At 43.8% G+C, this 22,773-nt stretch overlaps 1 protein-coding gene and 1 long non-coding RNA gene across 2 annotated transcripts in view; one reads left to right on the forward strand and one right to left on the reverse strand.

Annotated features, from left to right (window-relative positions):
- LOC111756800 (uncharacterized) overlaps window positions 1-22,766 on the reverse strand; it is a 47,969-nt gene extending 25,203 nt beyond the window's left edge. Inside the window, exon 1 of the long non-coding RNA XR_010047883.1 lies at window positions 22,644-22,766. This is a non-coding gene — a long non-coding RNA (uncharacterized LOC111756800). The remainder of the gene's footprint in view (window positions 1-22,643) is intronic.
- Window positions 7,333-16,162, forward strand: Ankrd34c (ankyrin repeat domain 34C). The gene is given in 3 exon segments (XM_004999638.4): window positions 7,333-8,072; window positions 11,426-12,575; window positions 12,577-16,162. Coding segments are annotated over 2 exon segments (1,566 nt in total). The 5' UTR covers window positions 7,333-8,072; window positions 11,426-11,447; the 3' UTR covers window positions 13,015-16,162.
- Window positions 22,767-22,773: the final 7 nt, after the last annotated feature.

A 22,773-nucleotide genomic window follows, 5' to 3' on the forward strand; every position in this document is an offset into this window, starting at 1 on the left:
AAAATGAATTCCTTACTACACAAAATATAAGTTACCCAAAATTAACTCAAGAAAAGTAAGAAAAACCAATGAATTTCAACAGAAATCAAAGATCTAGTCTTTAAAATTCATCAGGCTGGTGTTTTATTGGTGCATTCTATTAAACTTTCAATAAAAGATAGGTATCTTAATAATTTAAATATTCCAGAGATAAAAATTAGAATGCTTTCAAAAATAATTCTAGATTGAGATAGGCATGTACCAACAATGAATGAGAAGCACACCATCTCTTTAAAAAGAACAAAATATAATTTACTGATGCAAGTAAAACAAAATATACCCTAACATTAATAAATGATTCTAACCCACCAAAGAACAGAAACAGACCAAATAGAGGTGTTTTTTTTTTGAGAAATATAACATAGTATAATTGAAAATAGCACTTCACATCAGTGAATAGAAGTGTTTTTCAGAATTGGTGTTGAGAAATCTCACTTTTCATCTTTGTAGGTCCGTGCCTGTGCACAAATATAATTTCTAGACAAACCAATACTAAAGGACAACAAATCTGTAAGCTCTTAGAACTTGTTCCAAAACTCCTGGTTCTTGTCTAGTTAGGAAGCCTCCATAAGCAAGATAAGAAATCTAGATGCCACGAGAGAGAAGACTGTGGATTTGGCTACACGACTCTGCTCTGCTGCCACCCCATGAGCAGCATCCAGTCCTTCATGGGTACATTTCTGTAAGGGACACTATGGATGCACTCAGCAACAAAGGAACATTATAAAACAATATTTATGCTTTTGAAAGGTAGTAAAACTGAGAGCCCTGGAATTGAGTCCCAGCCCAGAGCATGTGCGGGTTGAAATCCAGCACACAGGGAAGCCTTGGAACTTCACTCCCAGGTGGTAAGACCACACCCGACATCTGAAATCACAGGAATTTGCATGGGAGGTCCAAGCAGGCCTAACTGGGCCACATCCAGCGAACTCCAAGCAGCTGGCATGGGCCCAAATTGAGTCCTGGGTTCACAGTGTGCACAGGTTGAAACCCACACACAGGGAAGCCTTGGAACTTTGCTCCCAGGTGGTAAAATCACACTCTGAATCTGAAATCACCCAAGGACACATGAGAGGTTGAAGCAGGCCTACCTGGGCCACACCCAGTGCACTCCAAGCAGTTAGTTTTATCTGCTGTCTGCCCTGGGAGCCAAAACTGGGCCAGGTGATTCTCAGCACATGGGAGAAGCCTTGAAACATTGCTCAAAACACTGAAATATAGGAAAATGACAAAATGAAAGAGCAAAATGCAGTCTCAAACTTCCAGCCCAACCCAAGCAAGCCTAGGAGACGTGGACACAGAAGAAACTACAGGCCATACACCTGAAATGCCTGAAATGATACCAACTGAAGTAAAGAAACAACTCTGGGAAGCTATAAAAGAGCTCAAATCAGATACAGTCTCCCAGGTAAAAGAATAAATGATAAATGTAATGAAGAAATGCTGAACACATCTAAGGAAGACATTGTTAAAAAATTAGAAGAACAATGCAAAAAGATGGAAACTCTGAATGGAGAATATAAGAAACAAACAATGCATGAAGCAGATTCAGATATACAGGAAATCAAAAATCCCATTGAAAGTTAGCAAAACCACCTCAATGAAAGTGAAGATAGAATCTCAGACCTCAAAGATATAATTACAGCTAGTGAACAGGAAAGAAAAATCTTTTTGAAATAACAAGGAGCCAGGAATTAACAATTCAACAAATGCAAGATGATGCAAAGCAAAACAACATAAGATTGATAGGTATAAGTGAAAAGGAAGGTGCCAACACAAATGATAGCAAGAGGCTATTTACAGAAGTAATAGCTGAAAATTTCCTAGACATAAGACTGGAAACTAACATACAGATCAGTGAAGCATACAGGACTCCAAATAACTATAACCAAAATAAAACTACACACAGACATATAATAATCAACACCCCAGAAATCCAGCATAAGAAAAGAATATTAAAAGCTGCTAGAGAGAAGAAACAGCTCACTTATAAAGGAAAGCCTATCAGAACCACAGCAGACTTCTCAACACAATGAAATCAAGAAAAGCATAAAGTGAAGTATTTCAGATCCTGAAGGAAAATGACTTACAACTCAGACCCTGAAAAACTGTCCTTCAAAATGGATGGAGAAATAAGATACCTCCATGACAAAGAACAGCTGATGAACTTCACAACCACAGACTAACCCTGTAAAGAATACTGAAAGACATTCTAGACAGACAAAGGAAAAAAACCCTAAACAAGGCAAACAAACAGGGTGGAAAAGAAAAAAAAATCAACAACAGAAAGATAACATGTCAAAAGTAAACCAATATATATATACATATCATTTAAACCATTAATGTAAATGACTTCAGTTCACAATTAAAAGAAACAGACCAGCAGAATGGATCAAGACACAACATCCAACCATATGCTGCATACAGGAAACCCATCTAACCAAAAAGGAAGCTCATAGATTGAAAGTCAAAGGATAGAAAGTAATACTCCATGCAACAGGATCCCAGAAAAAAGCAGGAGTAGCTATTCTGTTTGCATACAATGTGAACTTCAGCCAAAGAATCATCCAAAGAGATTAAGAAGGCCACTACATACTAGTTAGGGGAAAACTTCAATGCACGAAGCGATAACAATCTTAAACATATATGCACCAAATTTGGGAACACCCCAGCTATACAAAACAAATATTAACAGAAACAAAAACTCAAATAAGCAATAACACAATTACAAGAGGAGGCCTTAACATGCCATTGACACAAAGGGACAGATCAACTGGACAGAAAATCAACAAAGAAATAACAGAAATGAATCACACCAGTGAACAGATGGACTTGATAGATGTATACAGAGTGTTCCACCCAACAACATCAGAATATACATTCTTCTCAGAAGCACATGAGACATTCTTTAAAATAGATCATATACTAGCCCACAGTACATGCTTAAGTAAATGCAAAAGAACTGAAATTAACCCATGCATATTATCAGATCATAGTGCCATAAAACTAGAAATCAATGATAAAAGGACCTGCAAAAGCTGCACAAACACATGGAAATTGAATAATACACTCCTGAGCAATCAGTGGGTCACAGAAGAAATTAATATTTGGAGGCAAACGAAAATACAAATACATTTTACCTGTGGGATGCATTGAAAGTAGTATTCAGAGTTTATTGTGCTGAACTCCCACATCAGGAAAACAGAATGAATGTAAATAAACAACCTGATATTACACCTCAAATATCTAAAAAAAGAAGAGCAAGTCTAACCCAAAGCCAAAAGAAGGGAGGAAATCATAAAGATCAGAGCAGAAATCAATGCACTAAAGACTAAGAAAACAACACAAAGAATCAATGAATCAAAAAGTTGGTTTTTTGAAAGAATAAATAAAATCAACAGGCCTCTAGCCAACCTTATTTTAAAAAGAAAAAGCCTCAAATCCATGCAATAAGGAACGAAAAGGGTGAAATCACTACAGACCCTGTGGAAACACAGAAGATGATCAGTTACTTATTTTGAAAACCTCTACTCTCATAGGCTTGATAACACAGAGGAAATGGACAGATTCCTAGAAACATGTGAATCACCAAAGCTGGGTCAAGAAGATGTAAAACTGAATAACCCAATTTCAATTAACAAAGTTGAAAACGTAATTAAATCCCTACCAACAAAGAAAAGCCCAGGTCCAGACGGATTCACTGTGGAATTCTATAAGAAATTCAAAGAAGATATAATGCCGACACTCCTCAAACTCTTCAATGAAATTGAAAGGAGAACAATTCTCCCTAACTCATTCCTGGAAGCAAACATTACTCTAGTACCAAAACCTGAGAAAGACCCAACCAAAAAAAAAAAAGAACTACAGGCCAATCTCCCTAATGAACATAGATGCAAAAATTCCCAATAAAATTTGGGCAAACAGAATGCAGCAACTCATCAAGAAGATTATACACCATGACCAAGTGGGATTCATTCCAGGAATGCAGGGATGGTTCAACATATGCAAATCAATAAATGTAATCCACCATATCAACACAGCCAAAAATAAGAACCACATGAGCATATCTATAGATGAAAAAAAGCTTTTGATAAGGTCCAATACTTATTCATGATAAAAATCCTTACAGAAAATTGGAATAGTCTTTACCTCAGTATGATATAAGCCATGTATGACAAACCAACAGCCAGCATCATATTAAACAGCCCAAAACTGAAAGCCTTACCCTAAAAGCAGGAACAAGATGGGGATGTCCATTATCACCACTCCTATTTAATATAGTGCTAGAAATACTAGCCAGGGCTATTAGACAAGAGACAGAAATAAAAGGAGTAAGGATAGGAAAAGAAGAAGTTAAATTACCATTATCTGCAGATGACATGATACTCTACATAGAAGACCCCCAAAACTCCATTAAAAGATTCCTAAGTATAATAAATAAATTCAGGAACATAGCTGTATACAGAGTCAACACTCAAAAATCAATAGCACACCTATACACTAACAACAAAACCACTGAGAGAGAAATAAGAGAAGCCACACCCTTTACAATAGCATCCAACAAAATTAAATACTTGGGAATTAATTTAACAAAAGAAGAAAATATCTATTTGGGGAAAATTATAATACCCTGAAAAAAAGAAATTGAAGAGGATCTCAGAAAATGGAAAGACATCCCTTGTTCATGGATAGGAAGAACAAATATTGTGAAAATGGCAATTCTCCCAAAATTGCTATACAGTTTTAATGCAATCCCAATCAAAATACCACTAACATACCTCACACATCTAGAGAAATCACTCCTAAAATTCATCTGGACCAGAAGACACTCAGAATAGCAAAGGCACTTCTAAGTAACAAAGGTAAGGCAGGAGGCATCACAATCCCTGATCTGAAGTTTCATTACAAAGCTACTGTAATAAAATCAGCATGGTACTGGAGTAAAAACAGACCTGAAGATCAATGGGGTAGATTAGAAGATACAACTACAAATACAAACACACTCAGCCACCTCATCTTTGATAAAGGGACCAAACATGTCCACTGGAAGACAGTCTCTTCAATAAAAGGTGCTGGAAAAATTGGCTCTCCATATGCCAAAAACTAAAACTAGACCCATGCCTATCACCATGAACTAAACTAAAGTCTAAATGAATAAAAGATCTAAATATTAAAACACAAACACTAAATTTTTTGGAAGACAAAGCAGGTAGAAATCTTGAAGACACAGGGGTAGAGAATTCATGAGCAAGAATCCAACCACACATGAAATACTTCACAGGATCAATAACTGGGATTGTGTCCTATTAAACAGTTTTTGCATGTTGAAAGAAATCTCCAACATAGTGAAAAGAAAACCCGCAAATTGGGAAAAAATCTTAGTGAACTGTACCTCAGACAAAGGATTTCTGTCTGGAATACATAAAGAATTAAAAAAAATCAGATTCCCAAAATTCAATGACCCATTCCAAAAATGGGCATCTAAGATGCACACACAGAATTCTCAGATGAAGAAATACAAATGGCAAATAAATACATGAAAAAATGTTCACCATCATTACTCATTAGAGCAATGCAAATTAAAGCAACACCGAGGTTCATCTCCAGGAAGAATGGGCAGGATAAAAAAAAAAACTACCAACAACAAATGCTGGAGAGGCTGCAGGGAAGGAGGAATTATTTAGGACTGTTGGTGGTAGTGTATACTAGTGTGACCACTGTGGAGGTCAATCTGAAGGTTCCTCAAAAAGCTGTGTTTTCAAGTCCCATTTGACCCAGCTATCCCACTTCTGTGCATATTCCCAAAAGAGCTGAAAACACCATACCACAGTGATATACATACACCCATGTTTATACCAGCACAACTTGTAATTGGAAACAACCTAAATGCCCATCAACCGAGGAATGGATAAAAAAGATGTGGTATTTTTATACAATGGAGTACTGCTCTGCTATAAAGAATGATCACACTGAGATATTTATAAGTAAATGGATGCAACTCAACACCATACCCATAAGTGAAATATATCAAACTCACATGTGTAAATACTGTAGTCTCCCTAGTGTAAGAAATGGTAAGAGTACATAAGATACACAAAACTCAATAATTACAGTGAAAGGATAAGAATCTGCTTAAAGGAGAAAAAGTAATATCTCAGAGAAAATGAAGAAAAAGAAAAAGGGAAAAAATGTCTAAAATGATATAAACACACTTAGGATAGCTAAGATGATTGTGCTACAAACTGTAAGTTCTTGGAACAAAATAGTTGTCATTCATAGGATTGAAACAATTGTGCATGCTACTGAATGGTGAACTGAGGAACTCTTGAAGATCATCACATAAAGTAACAACCCTAGTTACGCTGCTACCACCTTGTTTTGACATTGTCAGTGTTCTGGGCTCTCTGTTATTGTTTATATGTCTTTTTCATTTGGTATTTTTCTGGAAATTTGTTTTGTTTTGCCTTGTTTTGTTTCGTTTTTCCAAGACAGAAAAGATAGGTACACATTAACAGACTCATGCATGCATAGAACTTCTAAAAAGTTTATGAGAAATGATTATATAATGCACGATGAAATGAACAGCTACTTTGAAGAAAGAGAGACACTAAGGTACTGATTCCATAGTGTCATGATGTGACATCCAGCAATACTATTATTGTTTGTTCAAAGGGATTTTAGTGTGTTTTGTTTTGTTTAATTTCAACATATATGAAAGTATGGACAGCTATTCTGAAGAGAATGAGAACCATTATGGCAGCCATTGTTGACTTCCTTATTGTCTGGTCTTGAAGACCTAAAATGCCTTCATCATGATGTTCTCATCAGTTCTCTACTACTTTGTTTTGTATGAACTCACTGTAAGTGAAGATATGGACAACTATTTGGAAGAAAACAAGAGACTGTGATAGACGGTGAAGATCTCCGTTGTCTTGCTTTGAAATCTTGTCTCTTACATTGCTCTCTTATGATCTGTTTTGTTCTGTTTAATTTTGCCCTGTTTAAAAATAAAAAATAAATAAAACTGAGAACCCTCCAGTGAATTGGTAAAACAAAGCCTGGGGGCACACATAAAATCAGGAATGCAGAAGACTACGGAACAGTTTCAGAGGTATAGAATTATACGGCAACGCTACTTGCAACGTAGGGCCTGCACATTTGGAAATGTAAAAGGAATGGACAAATTTTCTAGGAAAATATGTTACTAACTGACTCAAGAAAAAATAGGACAGGTTTTGGTAGGACAAGCAGAGCCAATATGTACGCCTAGATACAAGTGCAGGTCGCTTTGGGAAACGTGGCGGAGGCGAGGGAGGGCCCTGCAGAAACCCCCGCTCGTGAGTGGGGCGCGCTAGGAATCAGTTCGGTGAGCTCCTCCTGTGAAAGGGCAGCAAGGTTGCTCCCGGGGAGCTGCGGGCGTGGGCCGGAGAGGACGGGGAGCGCCTCGGAGGGGCCGGAGAGCCCCGGCTCACACCGATCGCCCCTAAACCGCGAGGTCCTCCCTCGCCGGCCGCTCTCCTTCCTTCCCTGCCACACCCGGACGCGGCACCACGGAGGGAGCACACTCGGGCTCGAGCCTCCGCCCGGCCTGAGCCCCGCGGCCAGGTTTGGGGCCGCCCCGCCTCTCTGACCGGATCCGCGCCCCGCCCACGCCCACGCCTCGAGGCCTGGAGACGTGGGTGCCCGCGGCCGCAGCAGCAGGACTCGCAGGAGGCGGCTGGCGAGGGCGCGGCTGGGAGCGAGACTCCGTCCGTCCGCTTCACGGTTCTGTCAAAAACAAAAGGAGGAAAAAGGAAAACTTCCGCCCCCACCGCAGCCCGCTGCGCGCCACTTGCAGCAGCAGGGCGGCTCCGAGGAGGACACGGGGGTGCATCCATGCAGCCTGCACCAGCTCCGGACGAGCCCTGGGCAGCACCGGCCCGGCGCGCCCAGCCGCGCCTCGGGAGGTCCGGGGCGTCCCCTGACCCAACGCGGAGGTGATGCGGCCGGGCAGCGGGGAGCCGGGCGGTCCCGCGTGGACAGCAGCCCGCCAGGTGAGCGCGTCCGGGGCTGCGCGGCACGGCGGGGTCCGGCTCGGGGGCGCAGGCTACCGCGGGGCGCGCGGGGGGCGGGAGGACACGCGCCCTGGGATCTGCCGGGACCGGGACCGGAGAGAGCGCGGCAGCCCGAGCTTTGCAGAAATCCACATGGTGGTGAGGGCTTGTGACCCTGACCGTCTACGCAGGCTTGTGGAGCGCGCATCTGAGCACGCCTGGGCCGCGGTCGCAGAGAATTTACCGCCGGCCTCGCAGACCCCTTCCGCGGCGAGCTCCGGCCTTGCCGCGTCAGCACCGCGGACAGCTCCCGGCCCGCGCTGGGCTGGGCCTGCGGGGAAGGGCTCCTGCAGCCGCTGTGGCGTTCAGCTTTTGATCTGCTTCTGACAGCTTCCTACTGCAGAAGGAAGAGGCGGAGTAAAACCCTCAATCCACATAACTGGAGTCCTGCGAACCCGCCACTGAACGGTGCGGCCTCCTGGGTGTTGGGAGATGCATCCAAATTCGCCCAGCCATCCAGCATTCATTCATAAAGTGCTTACAGAGGGCCCCGTGCAGAATGCTTCACCGAGGTTGTGTAATTCATATAGTACTCCGTGAGTGTACTGTTTGTGTATTATGATTATTCCCATTTCGCAGATGAGGAAACTGGAACAAGACAGGCTGAGAAATTTGCCCATGTTGTCCAGCCAGCACATTACCATTGTGTTCTTAAAACTCCAGCCTGTGGCAGGAGGCTGTGCCCCAGCAAGCTGAGCTAAAACCAAATGTGTTAGCACTTCATTGGTCCGTAAAACTCTAAGGGTTAAGGATGAAAAGAACAAAACGTGTGGCAAAGAAGAAGGAAGAGCAGACACGAGGAGCTTTCAGAGTGTCCACGATTCAGGGCCAGGACACTGCACGGTGGCTTGTTCTGTGGAGGATGCACAGAATACAGCAGAGAGAGAAGGGTTTGTCAGATATCTCCTCCCACCCACCACCTCCGCAGTGAGCCTCTGCACAGCATGTCAACTCCCCCAAGGCTGGGCCTCCCCCCGGGCTCCCCATGCAGCTGTGAGAGAAGCCAGGCCAGGTCCAAGGAACCCGGGCATGTGCCTCTGCCCCTGCCTTCCCGCAGCAGTGACCAGACCCTGGGGCTGTGGAGAGGTTTGCTTTTGCTAAGCCCACTTGGGAAGAAAGCAAGACAGGTGGCCAACACACAAAGAGGGGGAAGTAGAGGAGGCTTGCTATTTGGGGATGCTGCCTATGTAAGGCTACAGTTACATGCCAGGTACACTGAAACCTTGTAAAATCGGCACTCAAATGAAAATTGGAAGCTGAATGCAGCATGCCCGCTGTTAATGGTAGCCCACCCAACATGCTTTATCTGGACTGCAAGAGTGAGTTCAGGACCTGACTCTGTCCCCTGTCTTGTGTTGTCACTGTTTAAGAGATTTCAGGTGAGGCCCATGAAACAGAGCACTGGGCTGAGGAAAGCTATGTCTGTGGTGCGCTCGACCTTCCCAGCCACAGAGAAGGGCTAGGATGCCGTCCTCACCCTGCACCCTCTGTAGGCACGGGGGATGAGTACGGCAGATTAACGACTAGGACACCGATTTTAAACGAAGCCCTGGATACCATCATTCTCACCTTCATTTCCTCCCTGGCTCTACTTTGAAGTGAGAGGCATGTAATGTGCACCCCACACAGCCTAAAGGGGAACCCGATTATCTCTGTCCCTCTTCCTTCCCACATTCCTTCTCCTTTCCTCTTCCTCCTTTCTTCCATTTTTTTCATTATTCTACTGTATTGAGAGAAAAGACCTATCTTTGTAGGTCAGAGTTCCTGGGAGGGGCCAACTCAGATGACTAACAAGATCAGTTCTCCAGCAGAGAAGTTGCAAAGCAGTAAGGCTCACAGGGGTGTGACATGGGTCTCCCCGTGTTTGCCTTTGTGAATAGTGCTGCCTATGTGCTCTGCTCTACCTGCTCATTAGCAATCTGTTACTGTGAAGTGTCCCCATCCCCATACCATGAATGGTTTAAAAAGACAGCTGTTTATGTCCACCTATGCCTGAAGTCCAGGCCAGGTTCTGGGTGTTTCTTATGCTTGCCTCGCTTGGTCACTCAGCTGAGGTCATCCAGGGGCTGGTTAGGGCTGAGACAGCCTGAGACAGCCTCCTTGCATTCTGACAGCAAGGTAGACATGGGGGTTGGTCCAGGCTTTCTGACCCTGCAGCTGGATGCTATGGAGCAAGCTGTAGGTCACAAGGCCTTCCAAATCTTTGCCTGCAGTCACACAAAGTTACTTTTGCCTAATTACATTTATCAAAGCAAGTGTTAGGACCACCTCATCATCTACATACCCTGGGATGGAAGGATTTGCGGCCATGTCTCACAATCAACCACAGGTACAAACCTGGGAGTGAGGTTGCTGGGCCTTTGGTTTTACTTTGGTCTAATTCACACTTCCAGGTGGGCCTTTCAGCCTCCCAATCGGTCTCGCGTCCTTCATGCTGTCACTCTGCCTAATTCTAGCCATCCTGGAGAAAATGGGGTGGCATCTTGTGCTTTAATTTGATTTTCTCTGAGTTGTAATGAGGCTGAGTACCTTTTTATGTGCCTATTGGTCACTTCTATATCCTCTTTTGAAGGAAGTGATTTGTAGGTGTTCTTTATATAGTCTGGATATGAGTCACTGTAATTTTACTCAATCTCCCTCTTGGAGCTTGAGAGATTTTCCTCTTGATTACAAAGGAAGTAACATTTGAAGCACAGCTGGAAGGATGATGAATAATTAAAGAAGAGCAGGAAGACCTTATAATTAGAAACATAAGCAGTGTCAACAGGAGGGAAAGTGGTGCCTTTGAGAAATAATAAGGTTGATTTCAAGGTAGGTAGAGTGTGAGGCCTGGCGATGTAGGAGACGATGTTGGAAAGGGGAGGCCAGGGAGGAAGGTCGGGTTGGAAAGAAGCACATTTTAAATGGACATTCTTTTTCATGAGTTAATCCTTGGAGTTCCTGTTTCAGGTCTCCTGAGCTTGGAGGTCTGGAAACTTATGGATGCATAAGATTTGAACCCAACAGTCCTAGCTAGGACTGCTGAGAAATGAACAGTATTACAATGAGACAGGTTAAGTGGTTTGTTCCATGTCACGAAATCTTCACAATGGTTCTATGAGATAGAACACACACATACACACAATACTCTCCCCCCCCCCCATGTCTCCAATGAGGAGACTCCTGTGTTGAATAACTTAGCAGAGGTAACATAGCTTGGGACCCGGCTGGGCTCTGACTATACCAGGCCCTGCAGCAGTTATGCCGACAGACAGTGAGAGAATATATAACACTCCCTGCCTCTCTCTTGCTAGGTCTGCTCATCTCTCTGGCTTCATGATGGACAACGACACTGAATTGAGGACTGATGGAAACTCTCTGCTGAAGGCTGTGTGGCTGGGGCGGCTCCGGCTGACCAGGCTGCTGCTAGAAGGTGGCGCTTACATCAATGAGAGCAATGACAAAGGTGAAACTGCCCTGATGGTGGCATGCATCACACAGCACGTGGACCAGCAGAGCATCAGCAAGCCCAAGATGGTGAAGTACCTGCTGGACAACAGGGCAGACCCTAACATCCAGGATAAGTCTGGCAAGACTGCACTCATCCACGCCTGCATCAGGAGGGCCGGGGGAGAAGTGGTCTCTTTATTGCTGGAGAATGGAGCAGACCCCAGCCTCGAGGATCACACTGGGGCCTCTGCTCTGGTTTACGCAATAAATGCAGATGACAAGGATGCGCTAAAACATCTCCTCGAGGCCTGCAAAGCCAAAGGGAAGGAAGTGATTATCATAACAACAGATAAGTCCTCTTCTGGCACCAAAACCACCAAACAGTATATAAATGTCCCTCCTTCACCCAAAGTGGACGAGAGACAGTCACCTCCCCTGTGTGCCTCCCCCTGCAACACTGAGCTAAAGGCTCCAGCCAGTGAAAAAGAAGAGGACTTCTTTAGCCTCCAAACAGGACATCCAAATGGTGGTAATGCTGCAAAGATTCTTACTGAGCCTGGATCACCCAGTAGGAAAGTTGGTACTCTCCGGCGGGCCAGATTGCCCCAGCTGAAGAGGCTGCAGTCTGAGCCCTGGGGCCTGATTGCCCCCTCTGTGCTGGCCACCTCCATACATCAGGATGAAATGCAGGGTGCCAGCACAGAAAGTGAGGTCATAAGGAACCTAGGTGACATGTCTTTTCTGAAGAGGGGGCCCTTGTCCAGAACCAACAGCATCGATGGCAAAGACCTCTTCCCCACTGTCACGGAGCAGATTCTGAAGGTTGCAGCGCCCTCAGCACCAGCTTCCTGGAAAGGCTCTGCTCCTCACCCTCGCCTGGCTCGGAGAGGAACCCTGCCTGTCGACCAAGAGAGGGGTGGTGTGAATACATCAGGACCCTCCTCTCTCAAAGAGCCAGCATCCCTCAAACAACTGGAAAATGACCTCTACAACCTAGACTTACAGCCAGGGGCATGACCCTGCCAACCCTATTCCCCTCGAGTCAGGCAAATGCCCCTCAGATAGAAAAAAGCTCAACGGTTCCATGTCCCTTTTCCAGGGCTCCGGGGAGTCCCTAGAGGCTATGCCCAGTTCCTCCCCCAGCTCAGGGCGTCACCCACCACACCTTCTAGAAAGACGAGGTTCTGGGACTCTGCTCCTAGACCGAATTGCTCACACCAGGCCTGGCTTCCTTCCACCCTTAAATGTGAATTTGAACCCACCAATCCCAGATATTAGACCTAGTGGCAAACCTTCTTCCCCACTCTCTAGTGGCTTAAAATCTATGGTTCCCATCGCTCCAAGCTCACCAAAGAGAGCTGATTTGAAAAGTACAAAGAAGCTCCTCCGAAGGCATTCCATGCAAATTGAGCAGATGAAGCAGCTATCTGGCTTTGGAGAAATCATGACCTAGCACCTTGTAGAATAGCTTTTCTCCCAAGTCTGTATATTTCATGGAAGGGACTATAAATCCAGACCTTCACACAGCCATGCAGGGTATCTGCATCCTGACCATTCCCTGAGGCTGGTGTGGCCACATCTGAGGATATGGAGACGTGCTGCCTTGCTTCTGAAATAAAAGGGATTGTTTCAGGGAATTTACTCCTGAAATAGTCCCTGCGATTTTATAGGCCTACTTGAAAAGTGCTCAGGAAAATTAGGTTTTAGAGAAAATTACAAGAAAAAAGTTCTCTGAAAGAATAGAATCCTTGCAGTTTGGAGGTCACACAGCAAGCCCAATGACTGAAGTTGTAGACACCAGTTATTTTCTGTACAACAAAAAGAAAACACACATTTAGATCACAAGATGTCATTTGAAGGATGTCACTGGTCATCTGTAAGTGTCTAAAAAGGAAACATGGCTTTGACATTCTTTGGAATATGCAAAACCTCAAACCCTGAGCTGCTATATATGGTTTCACCTGGTGGGGTAGAAGCAGAATTCTCCCAACAGAGAATGTCTGGCCTGTAGCACTGTCTTTTGTGGGCACTGCCTAGCATGGCCAAGGTCCTTCAACTCTCCTGCAACAGGCTCTGCTCACATGCCAGCATGGTGTGTTGGAAGTCCCCACATCCCTCTGTGTGCCCTGTTCCAACCACAGAAAGGAGCCTGGGCCTGGAAGAAAACTTTCCCCAGTCCCTGAGCAAGCACAAGCCCTGTGTGAAGTCAAAGTTAGCTAACACAGATTTGCACACCATGTAATCCAAAAGACTAAAACACTCTTCCCAGTTATGCTTGAGAGAACTTGCTGGGATCCACCAGAGTGATGGGCAACTCAGGCTCTGCACAGATACTCCTCAGGCTAGAACTGTGGCCTGAACCTGTGAGGAGATCCACGTTGTGGTTTCCTTTCAGGGATCTGAGTGATTCAAGAAACACCTGGTTTCTTCTCTGCCTGAGTTACCTGGGTGATGAGAGTTTTAATGAAAAAAATCCATAGAACCCTTTAAACACTTTGAAGAAATCCAAAGAAGGAAGCAGAAATTTAGCACTTTTGCTAAATTAGATGCAAATATTCTCATTTTCTTCCCATGTATTTCTCCTCTCATGTAACCGAGGTGCACTTGTTTCATGGCTGAAAAGTCCAGCTGTTCCTAGGGATGGAACCTTGCAGACAGAAGAGCAGAGGCTTGGGTCCATACCCAGTCTTATCATTTACTACAGAGCGACCCTGAGAAAGTGGCTCCTCATCTTGAGCTTCTGTTCTCTCATCTGCAAAATGGGACCAGTATTGTTTGCTTTGCAAGGTTCTGGTGAGAATGAAGTGGCAGAATATATTAAAGTGCTTTGTGCCAGGCACAGGTAGACATCACTGGATACAAGGTGACTAATTTAAATTTATTTTTCGAAACCTCTGAAACCTCAAAATTCAGTTCATAGATGATGTACACAATGGAGTCAAGTCCAATTGAGAGGTCCCAGTGTCCCATCAAGATTCCCACAAGTTCCGTAAATCCTGATGGTAAGCTCATTTATAAAGTAAAACATCCTGCCACGTAAGTTCTGCATATCACACCAATTCTATAAGGACATTTCTAGAAATGTATCTGAATCCCAACAAAAACATTAGTGACAGTTATAAAGTGCTTATTTTGGGGATTCTCTCACATACGTACTCTTTCTGTTACATACACACTGTTATCCTCAGTACCACTGACAGCTGAGGCTGGCTGGCTTTTGCTGGGTGAGGAAACCGATTCTGTGCATCATAGGGTATTTAACAGCCTCGCAGATGGCAGCTGCACTCTGCTCCTCAGTGTGATAACCAAAACATCACAGAGCTGACAGGTGCCTTCTGAGGGCAGCATCACCTTGGCAGGTCACTGTGCTCTTATCGAGCAGCTGTGTAAGTGCTGGAAATGTGCCAAGAACCACAGAGCCAACTGGACATGTGTCCTTCAAGACCCTTGGCAGGCAGACACAACACAAGCACTTAGGGTGTGTGTACTTGGGGGATAGGCAGAAAGTGAGGAGAAAAGCACACCAAGTGGTGAAGATGTACAGTTCAAGAACTTGGTTCAGTGTGGACCCCCGCCTTGTTTTCAGAACCACTCAGTTGTTAGCAGTTCTTACCAGGAAGACCTGATTATAGGTAAAGAAGCAGCTTCCAATATTAAACAAAAAATTGTACAACCATTGCTTCTAGGAGTTCAACACACACACACATACACACACACACACACACACACACACACACACACACACACACGGCACATTTTAAGTATTTTTCCACCTATTGTCAGTGCCAGTTAAAACTACCCTGCCATGGGGATAGGAAGACCTTGCATAGGAGCATTTTGCATTGAAGCCAAGACTTGAAAGGCTGATTTGTCTGCAATAGAGCTGGATGCATTTGTAGTGATAAGCTCAGGAAAAGCACCAGGCATGGGAAGCCACTTTGTCAGGGTGGCTGGTCCATGGAACAGAAGAGGCAGAGTCACTAACTTCCTGCATCTCACATGACCTTCCCCCCAGCCTTCCTCTGGCAGGCACCAGGGCGGCACCCTCTCCATCACTACTTGACAATGCATTAGCTGAATTAGGCTTGTTCCACACTGCCAACAAACCTTGTCGTGATTTGTGCATAAATAAGCGATTTCATCCACATCAATGAGCCTCACAAGAAATTTTAGATTCAAACATGCTTTCTAGATCAGAGGTTAGCTTTTTGTTTTGGAATCCTAGAGTCACTATATAAGTTAGCTGTAAACTACAGTTTCAATAATCTGTCCATGTAAGATCCTCTAGACTGTTTATTAAAATATAATCCAGAATGTGAGCCTAATGTGTAAAGTCTGGTACTTTGGTTTAATTTCTAGGTCTTCCAAAGCCTTAACGAAACCCACCGACCCTGGTAGCTTCCTTTGAAACTTCGTGCAGGGCCAGTCACACACATGCGGGCCCTGGAGCTCCTCCCTGTGTGTGGGTGCCCCATATGCCCTGTGCTGCTGTCCAGCCCTCCACAATGCCCCGCCCCAATCTCAAGCCAAGGGTACACCTGAAGATGTGTCAAAGTCCCTGTAGTGAAACCACCTAATGTCAATAAATGACTTACTGCAAACCTTCAGTAGTACTCGTTCTCTTCAGTGAAATTTGAGGATAACAATTACCTTTTCTTTAAGATGGCATCAATATGACTGCCTAGTGACATGAACCTTACCAAGCACTTGATGTTTTACAGGCAATTTTAAACTGATGTTAAACTACAAACACCAAAGCTCCTCTCCCAGTATGTAAGCACAGTGAATGTCAAGGTGAGAGTTGAGAAAGGGTGAATGTCCCATCACCCTGCTGCTGTCCCCAGGCTGCACCTAGCAGCAGGACAGATGCACAAGCCCTGTGCATCCTGGAGCACTGCTGACCTTGTGTCCACAGGTGACCTCATTCCTCTACCCTAGGACAGAGTGGCAAGAGCGGGAATGGGCTTGAAGGTCTCTCTGGTGCCTTAAACTCTAGTACCTTGTGATTCTGTGAACAAACTGCCCTTAAGTTTTTCTCTAGACTACTGAAATTAACTTGGTTAATAACAGGAAAAAAATAATTTTAGGATGTCTCTTCCCACTTCTGCCTTCAGCAAAGGAGGCTAATATTTATTCTAAGTCCTTTGAAGTGAAATGAAAGGGAGGAGGAAAAGATGGCAGAGGAGGAGAAAGACAAAGTTTGGGGCAGGACAGCTGGTACTGGAGGAAGGGCTGCATTTGTAAGGCTGACAGCAGGCTTAGAAGTCTGTGGTCCCTTGATATACTCAAACATACGCAAACATACTCATTTCCAGAGCAAATCCTTAGGACTGGCTCCGTGGTTCATGCTGGGAGGTGGAGCCTGGCCATGGTGGGCAGGAAGGCACAGGGCGTGAAGAACCCATGGCATGACAATGAGCACTGCAGTTGATTACCCACAAGTGTGAAGGTCAAGGCCACTTGGACCTGTGACTACACAGAGCTCCACAGAGATCCAGGTAGATTTCCCTGTCGGCTTTGTTAAAGGGGAGCCTGGATCAATTTTAGTGAATGTAGAAAAGTAATATGGGGTTACATATGTTCAAAGCAACAGAGAAATTTGCAGCATTTGTGACCAAATAACAAAACAGGATGTGCATGTAGGAAGTGCAGAATCTTGAGCTGCAGTTCTACCTTCCTGCTGAAAGGTGTCAAAGTGAGGACAAGGAGCTCAGGAGACAAGGAGACAAGGGCTTCAGGGCTGTGTGACACCCAGTTGAGTCAATACAACAACAAGAGTCAAGACTCTCACAGAGGCTCCTGTGGAAGGTGATCCTGGAGTCCAGTTCCAGAAGATGGGGTATGGAAGGGTGTCTTAGAATCACAGAATGCAAATCTACTGGTGCTTATTGTAGAAAAGAGCAATCTTATGAGAGAGGCTTGGAAGAAGTGAAGGAAAAGAAAAAGATGAGGTCCAAGGAGTCAAGAATCTACCAATGGGAACCAATGTGTTGTAAGGGGATCCAAGGAAACTATTCCATACAAGACACAACTTATAGTATTATTTATAATGGTCACTGTTGTAGTCAGGAGTTATAACGAGAACAATTACATACAGGACACAGAATTTATACTACTACTTTATTATATCACCCAGAGTTACATATAAGAAAGTACAGGAAATCTGTCCACAACACTAAAGATCTAGAAAATCCAGCCAAGGGCCTGGATCCCACAGCAATGTCCTGAATGAGTCTAGCTGAAGACCCAGAGCCCATGACAGTGCCGCCCACGAGTCCAACTGGAGGCCTAGAGCCCAAAACAATGACCCATGCAAGTCTGTTTTACAGATCTGTGTTAAAAGGCCCAAAGGTCAGAGGTGGAAGCCAGAAAGTCTATGACACTAAGGTGAAGGGTTTGTGCTAGTAGGTTGAAGGTTCTGCACTGGAACCCAGAAGTGACACTCAAGGACCACAGCTGCCCTGAAAAGTACCACAGCCATCCTCAGTGATGAGATCACAAGCTTCTCCAATAAGAACAGTACTTGTCAGGAAGCCAGTGTGACAAGCTTCTCTTGGAGATTAAACAGCACACATCTTCCTCTCTGGAGCCAGTAAGTGATGCTCAATGTAAGGATCCCAAGGTGAACCACAGCCATCCTCGGCAACAAGGTTCTGAGCTCCTCTGATGATAATGGCTAAATTCATTTTGGGGAAGCCAGAAAAATAAGCTCCTCCAGGAGAACCAATAGATGCAAACAGTGACACTTAGAAGAATCCACAACACCTCACTATTCCTGTCCATGTCTCCTTTTATGCTGGCAGCTTTCTCTAGGTGGGCCATCTACACTCAGCTCCATGTTAATTTAATTCAGCTGGTGTTAAGTTGACCAGCTTTTAATCCATAACAGTCACCAAAGAGTCAAATACAAAGGAAGCGCAAGAAATTTGTCCACACACTAATGACCTAGAGAATCCAGCTGAGGGCCTATATCCCATAGCAATATCACATATGAGTTCAAATGAAGACCTAGAGCCAATGTCAATGCCCTGCACAAGTCCAGTTGAAGGCCCAGAGCCCACAACAATGACTCATGCAAGTCTGTGTCATGGATCTGCACTGGGAAGGATCAAAGGCCAGTGCAGCTAGAAAGTCTATGCCAGTGGGTTGAAAGATACGTGCCAGCAGTTTGAAGGTTCTGCATTGAAACCAAGAAGCGACATTCCAAATAAGGACCAGGGCTCCCTTGAAAACTACCAGAGTCATCCTCAGTGTCAGTGAGGTCCCAAATTCCTCCAACAATGATAACACCAGAGTACATATCCAGAAGCCAGCACGACAAGCTTCTCTGGTGTTTAAACAGCACACATCTTCCCTTCCTGAGCCAGGAAGTAATGCTCAAAGTAAGGGCCAGAGCTTCCCCCAAAGTGAAACACAGTCATTCTCAGTGACAAGTCCTGAGCTCCTCCAATGATAACAGCCGAGTTCGTTTCAGGGAAGCCAGCATGACAAGCTCCTCCAGAACCAACAGCTCCAAACAACAACAATGCATAGAAGAACCCACAACACTAAACACTTCCTCTCCATGTGTCCTTTTATGCTGGCAGCTTTCCTCAGGTGATCTGTCTACACTCAGCACCATGCTGATTCAGTTCAGCTGGTGTTTAAGTTGACCACCAGTTTTTAATCCACCTCACAACCCAAATGAACAACCTGGTGGATGTGACCTAGTGCTTCTCTCTGAGTCCTTGGCCTCCACCAGGCACCTCTGATCCAGGGCAGAGAAAAAGAGCAAAGGATCTAAAGCAAATTTTTAGTCATCCCATCATGATTTAGTAAGCATTTAATCCATTCTTTGTGCAGCAGTAGCCAGTTGCCCACACAGTTCATTCCCTCCCCATCTAATCCTGACTTTGTGGGTATAGCAGCCCCATATTCTTGCAGCCCTTTGGATAGAGAAACTGAGCCTGGCCCCTGCCCAGAGGGATATCCTGATTGGTCTGCACTGATCATGGCAATCCCATTCTTCTCACCAGTGATTGGCTAAGCGATCTAATATAAACCAACAAACAAACACATAGCATTCTCCTTGCAGCATCTTAGTCCAGACATGGAGTCCTGCCTTCACAGTTTTGAATCTCTTTCTCTCCCAAGCCCCTTACCTCATCTCGTTTCATTCCATTTTATCACGTTAGCTGCCACTGATGTATTTCTTTTTCTGTACCAGTATGGCAGCACAATATTTCAACCATTCCAGAGTCTTAATGCACTTTCACAAATTGTGGGATGAGCCCACTTTAAATTCTACTTGTTGGACAAATTATTCTTTTGAATCACATCAAGAAATATTAAAATTTTCTGGGATATGATTGAGATCCTGTATTACTTAGTTTCTTTTATATTAATAGTTTTTTAAATAAAATCTTTCAATACAGAAAAACATTGTTTCTCTAAAAATTTAAATGTTCACTATCTTTGTTCCTCATTCAAATATTTCGTTCTCTTCATAAAAATATTATATATTTTTTTATTCCATTAGTAGTTAATTTATAATTTTGTTGCAATTGTGAATATGATATTTTTCCTATACCATCAGGTATTGCTGGTACGTAGCAAAAGCCATGTTTTCTTTAATATGATTACAATGCAAATACCAACAGGATTTTTTATTTTAAAATGACAAAATGATTCCATAATTCATATAGAATAATGAGGACTAAAAATAGCTAATACAGCTTTAAAGAATAATAAAAAGATCATGGTACAAGATGACAAGATTTAAAAAGTGATAGCAATTGAAACAGAATGATAAAATGTACTAGATAAACTGACTCAGGAAAACAGAACAGAACAGAACCTTACATCCATGGAAAATTTATGAGTGATGAAGGTGAAATTGTATGTCAGTTAATGGTGTTTGTTTTCTATATGAAATAAAAACAAAATAGGATCTTTATTTCATAGCATACAGCTAAAACCATGAATGGAAATGCAAGACAAATTTTGGTCATAACTTTTGTATTTTTATATACAAAGGAGATTGGTTCATAATACACACACAAATATATATATATATATATATATATATATATATATATATATATATTCAGACCTTGAGTGACTTGGAAAGGCTCATGTGTTGAGGTTTGGTCCTAGCATGCAGCTGGGGGAGGCGAGGGAGCAGAGTGGGAAGAGCTTGGGTCATCGCAGACTTGCCCTTGAAGGGGATGCTGAGACTTTCTCCATTTCTCTGCTTCCTGACTGCCATAAGGTGAGTAGTTTTGTGCCACCACATGGTCCCTGCTAGGATGTTTTGTCTCATTACAGGTCAGGAGCAATGGAGCCAACAAACCATGGGCTGACATGTCTAAAATAACTAGACAAAAGAAACCTTTCCTGCTTTTCATTGATTGGCTCAAGTATTTTGCCACAGTGATGTAAAGCTACTAACACAATCTGGTTTTGACAAAAAGTTCAACCAGCCTCCTAGAATAATCTAGGGCATGTTCTCTCATTTTACATTATCTAAAAAATGTCAAGTTTGGGTACAAATATGCCTTTATTGTGTACTCACAGGTTTTTCTTATACATCTCTCTTGCTGGTAAAGCTGTCAGGATTACATGTGTGTGCACATATACACACAAAGGGGTGCACTTCTGTCTTTACCAAAATCAAGGTGCAAGAAGATTCAGTGACAATAACTGTGTTATGTGTGTGTGCTGTTTTGCAGTCTACAGGCTGCTTTCACATCCAGTAGTCCTTAGTACAGGGACAAATGCACCTGCTGCCAAGCTCTTCAGTCTTATCCACACAAGGAACACATGGGTACAGCATTTCTTTGCTGAAATCAACTGCATATAATAACCTTCTGAAAAAATTCTTCAGTGATTAGCAATACCACAGTGTCTTTCCATTTTGGTTCTAGGATTTTAGTGACAGTAAAAACACAGTCCCATGTTTATAGCTGCATCGTTCATAATAGCCAGATCTTATAAACAACTCCATCTACTGAGGAATGCATTAAAAAGTTGCAGTATTTTTTTATACAATGGAGCACTACTCAGCTACAGAGAAAGATAAACTGGACAGTTTTATAAGTAAATGGACACAACTTGACAACATACTCAGTGAAATAATTAAGACACATCTGTAAACATCACATTGTTTCATTAGTGTGACAAGCTGAAAGAAAAAAACGTATATGTGCATGGATACCTGTACAAAAATAGTTAAGATAGTTATACTACTGATTGCTTTGAGTTTGCTGAAAAGAAAGATTCATGCTGGTATCGTTCAGACATTGAATGCAGATGTCGTGTGTCCTGGGTGAATAATTTGGGGATGACAGTGCGCAATGTACGTACCAATGTTGCCCCTGATTGACATGTTTTGAAATTTTGTTGTAGTTTTCCTTTTCCTCCTACTCCTACTCTTTTCAAACCTGAATAAAAATGAATTTGGGAGGAAAAACACAGATAACCCTGTGGTTACAATTACACTGAGAAATCTTAAGTCGGTATTCATGAATAGATGGTAAATCAGTTTTTCAGTGGTTTTGGGAAATGAAAGAGAAAACAACTTGAGTTTTATCAAAAAAGAATTTCAACCAGTCCTGACTGCCGAAATAATTTGAGGCGTCTGCCTTTATGCACATTTCCATGAGACCGCTGAGCTTGCTATTTCCTCAGAGCAGGCACAACATGGGGTCTTACTCTTCCCCTACCCCGCACACCTACAACACTGTTGCCTTGGGAAAGGGGTGGGGATGAAAAGATGGGGATGAACTGTTACCCAAGCCTCCCGGTGCAGGTCGGTCATCCCAGCACTCTGGGAGGCTGGGGCAGGAGGGTCACAAGTCCTAGTTCATCCTGAGCCACTTAGTGACTTAGACCCTTCCTCAAAATGGAAAATAAAAAAGGCGGGAGTGGGGGTGAAGGTGGGTGGAGAACTGGCTAGGATGTCACCCAGTGCAAGGCCTTGGGTTCAATCTCTAGCAAACAAGAAGGAAGGAAGGAAGAAGAGGAAGGAGGAGAACAGGAAAGGAAGAAAGAGGAGTGAAGTAGAAAGGCAGAAGGCGTAAACGGGTCCGCGCGTCCCCTTACCCTAACTGCAATGCGCGCTAGGTCTGGACGACTAGAAGTCTGAGCGCCAGACAGGTGCAGGAGACTGCTGGGCGTGTCACCGCGCGACAGCACCGCCCGCAGAGCCCCGCCCGAGGCGGTGAGCTGCGCA

Source organism: Cavia porcellus, unplaced genomic scaffold (assembly GCF_034190915.1).
Source record: "Cavia porcellus strain 051 isolate PalLab524CR breed Dunkin Hartley unplaced genomic scaffold, mCavPor4.1 scaffold_6, whole genome shotgun sequence".
In the NCBI taxonomy this organism is placed as follows: Eukaryota; Metazoa; Chordata; class Mammalia; order Rodentia; family Caviidae; genus Cavia; species Cavia porcellus.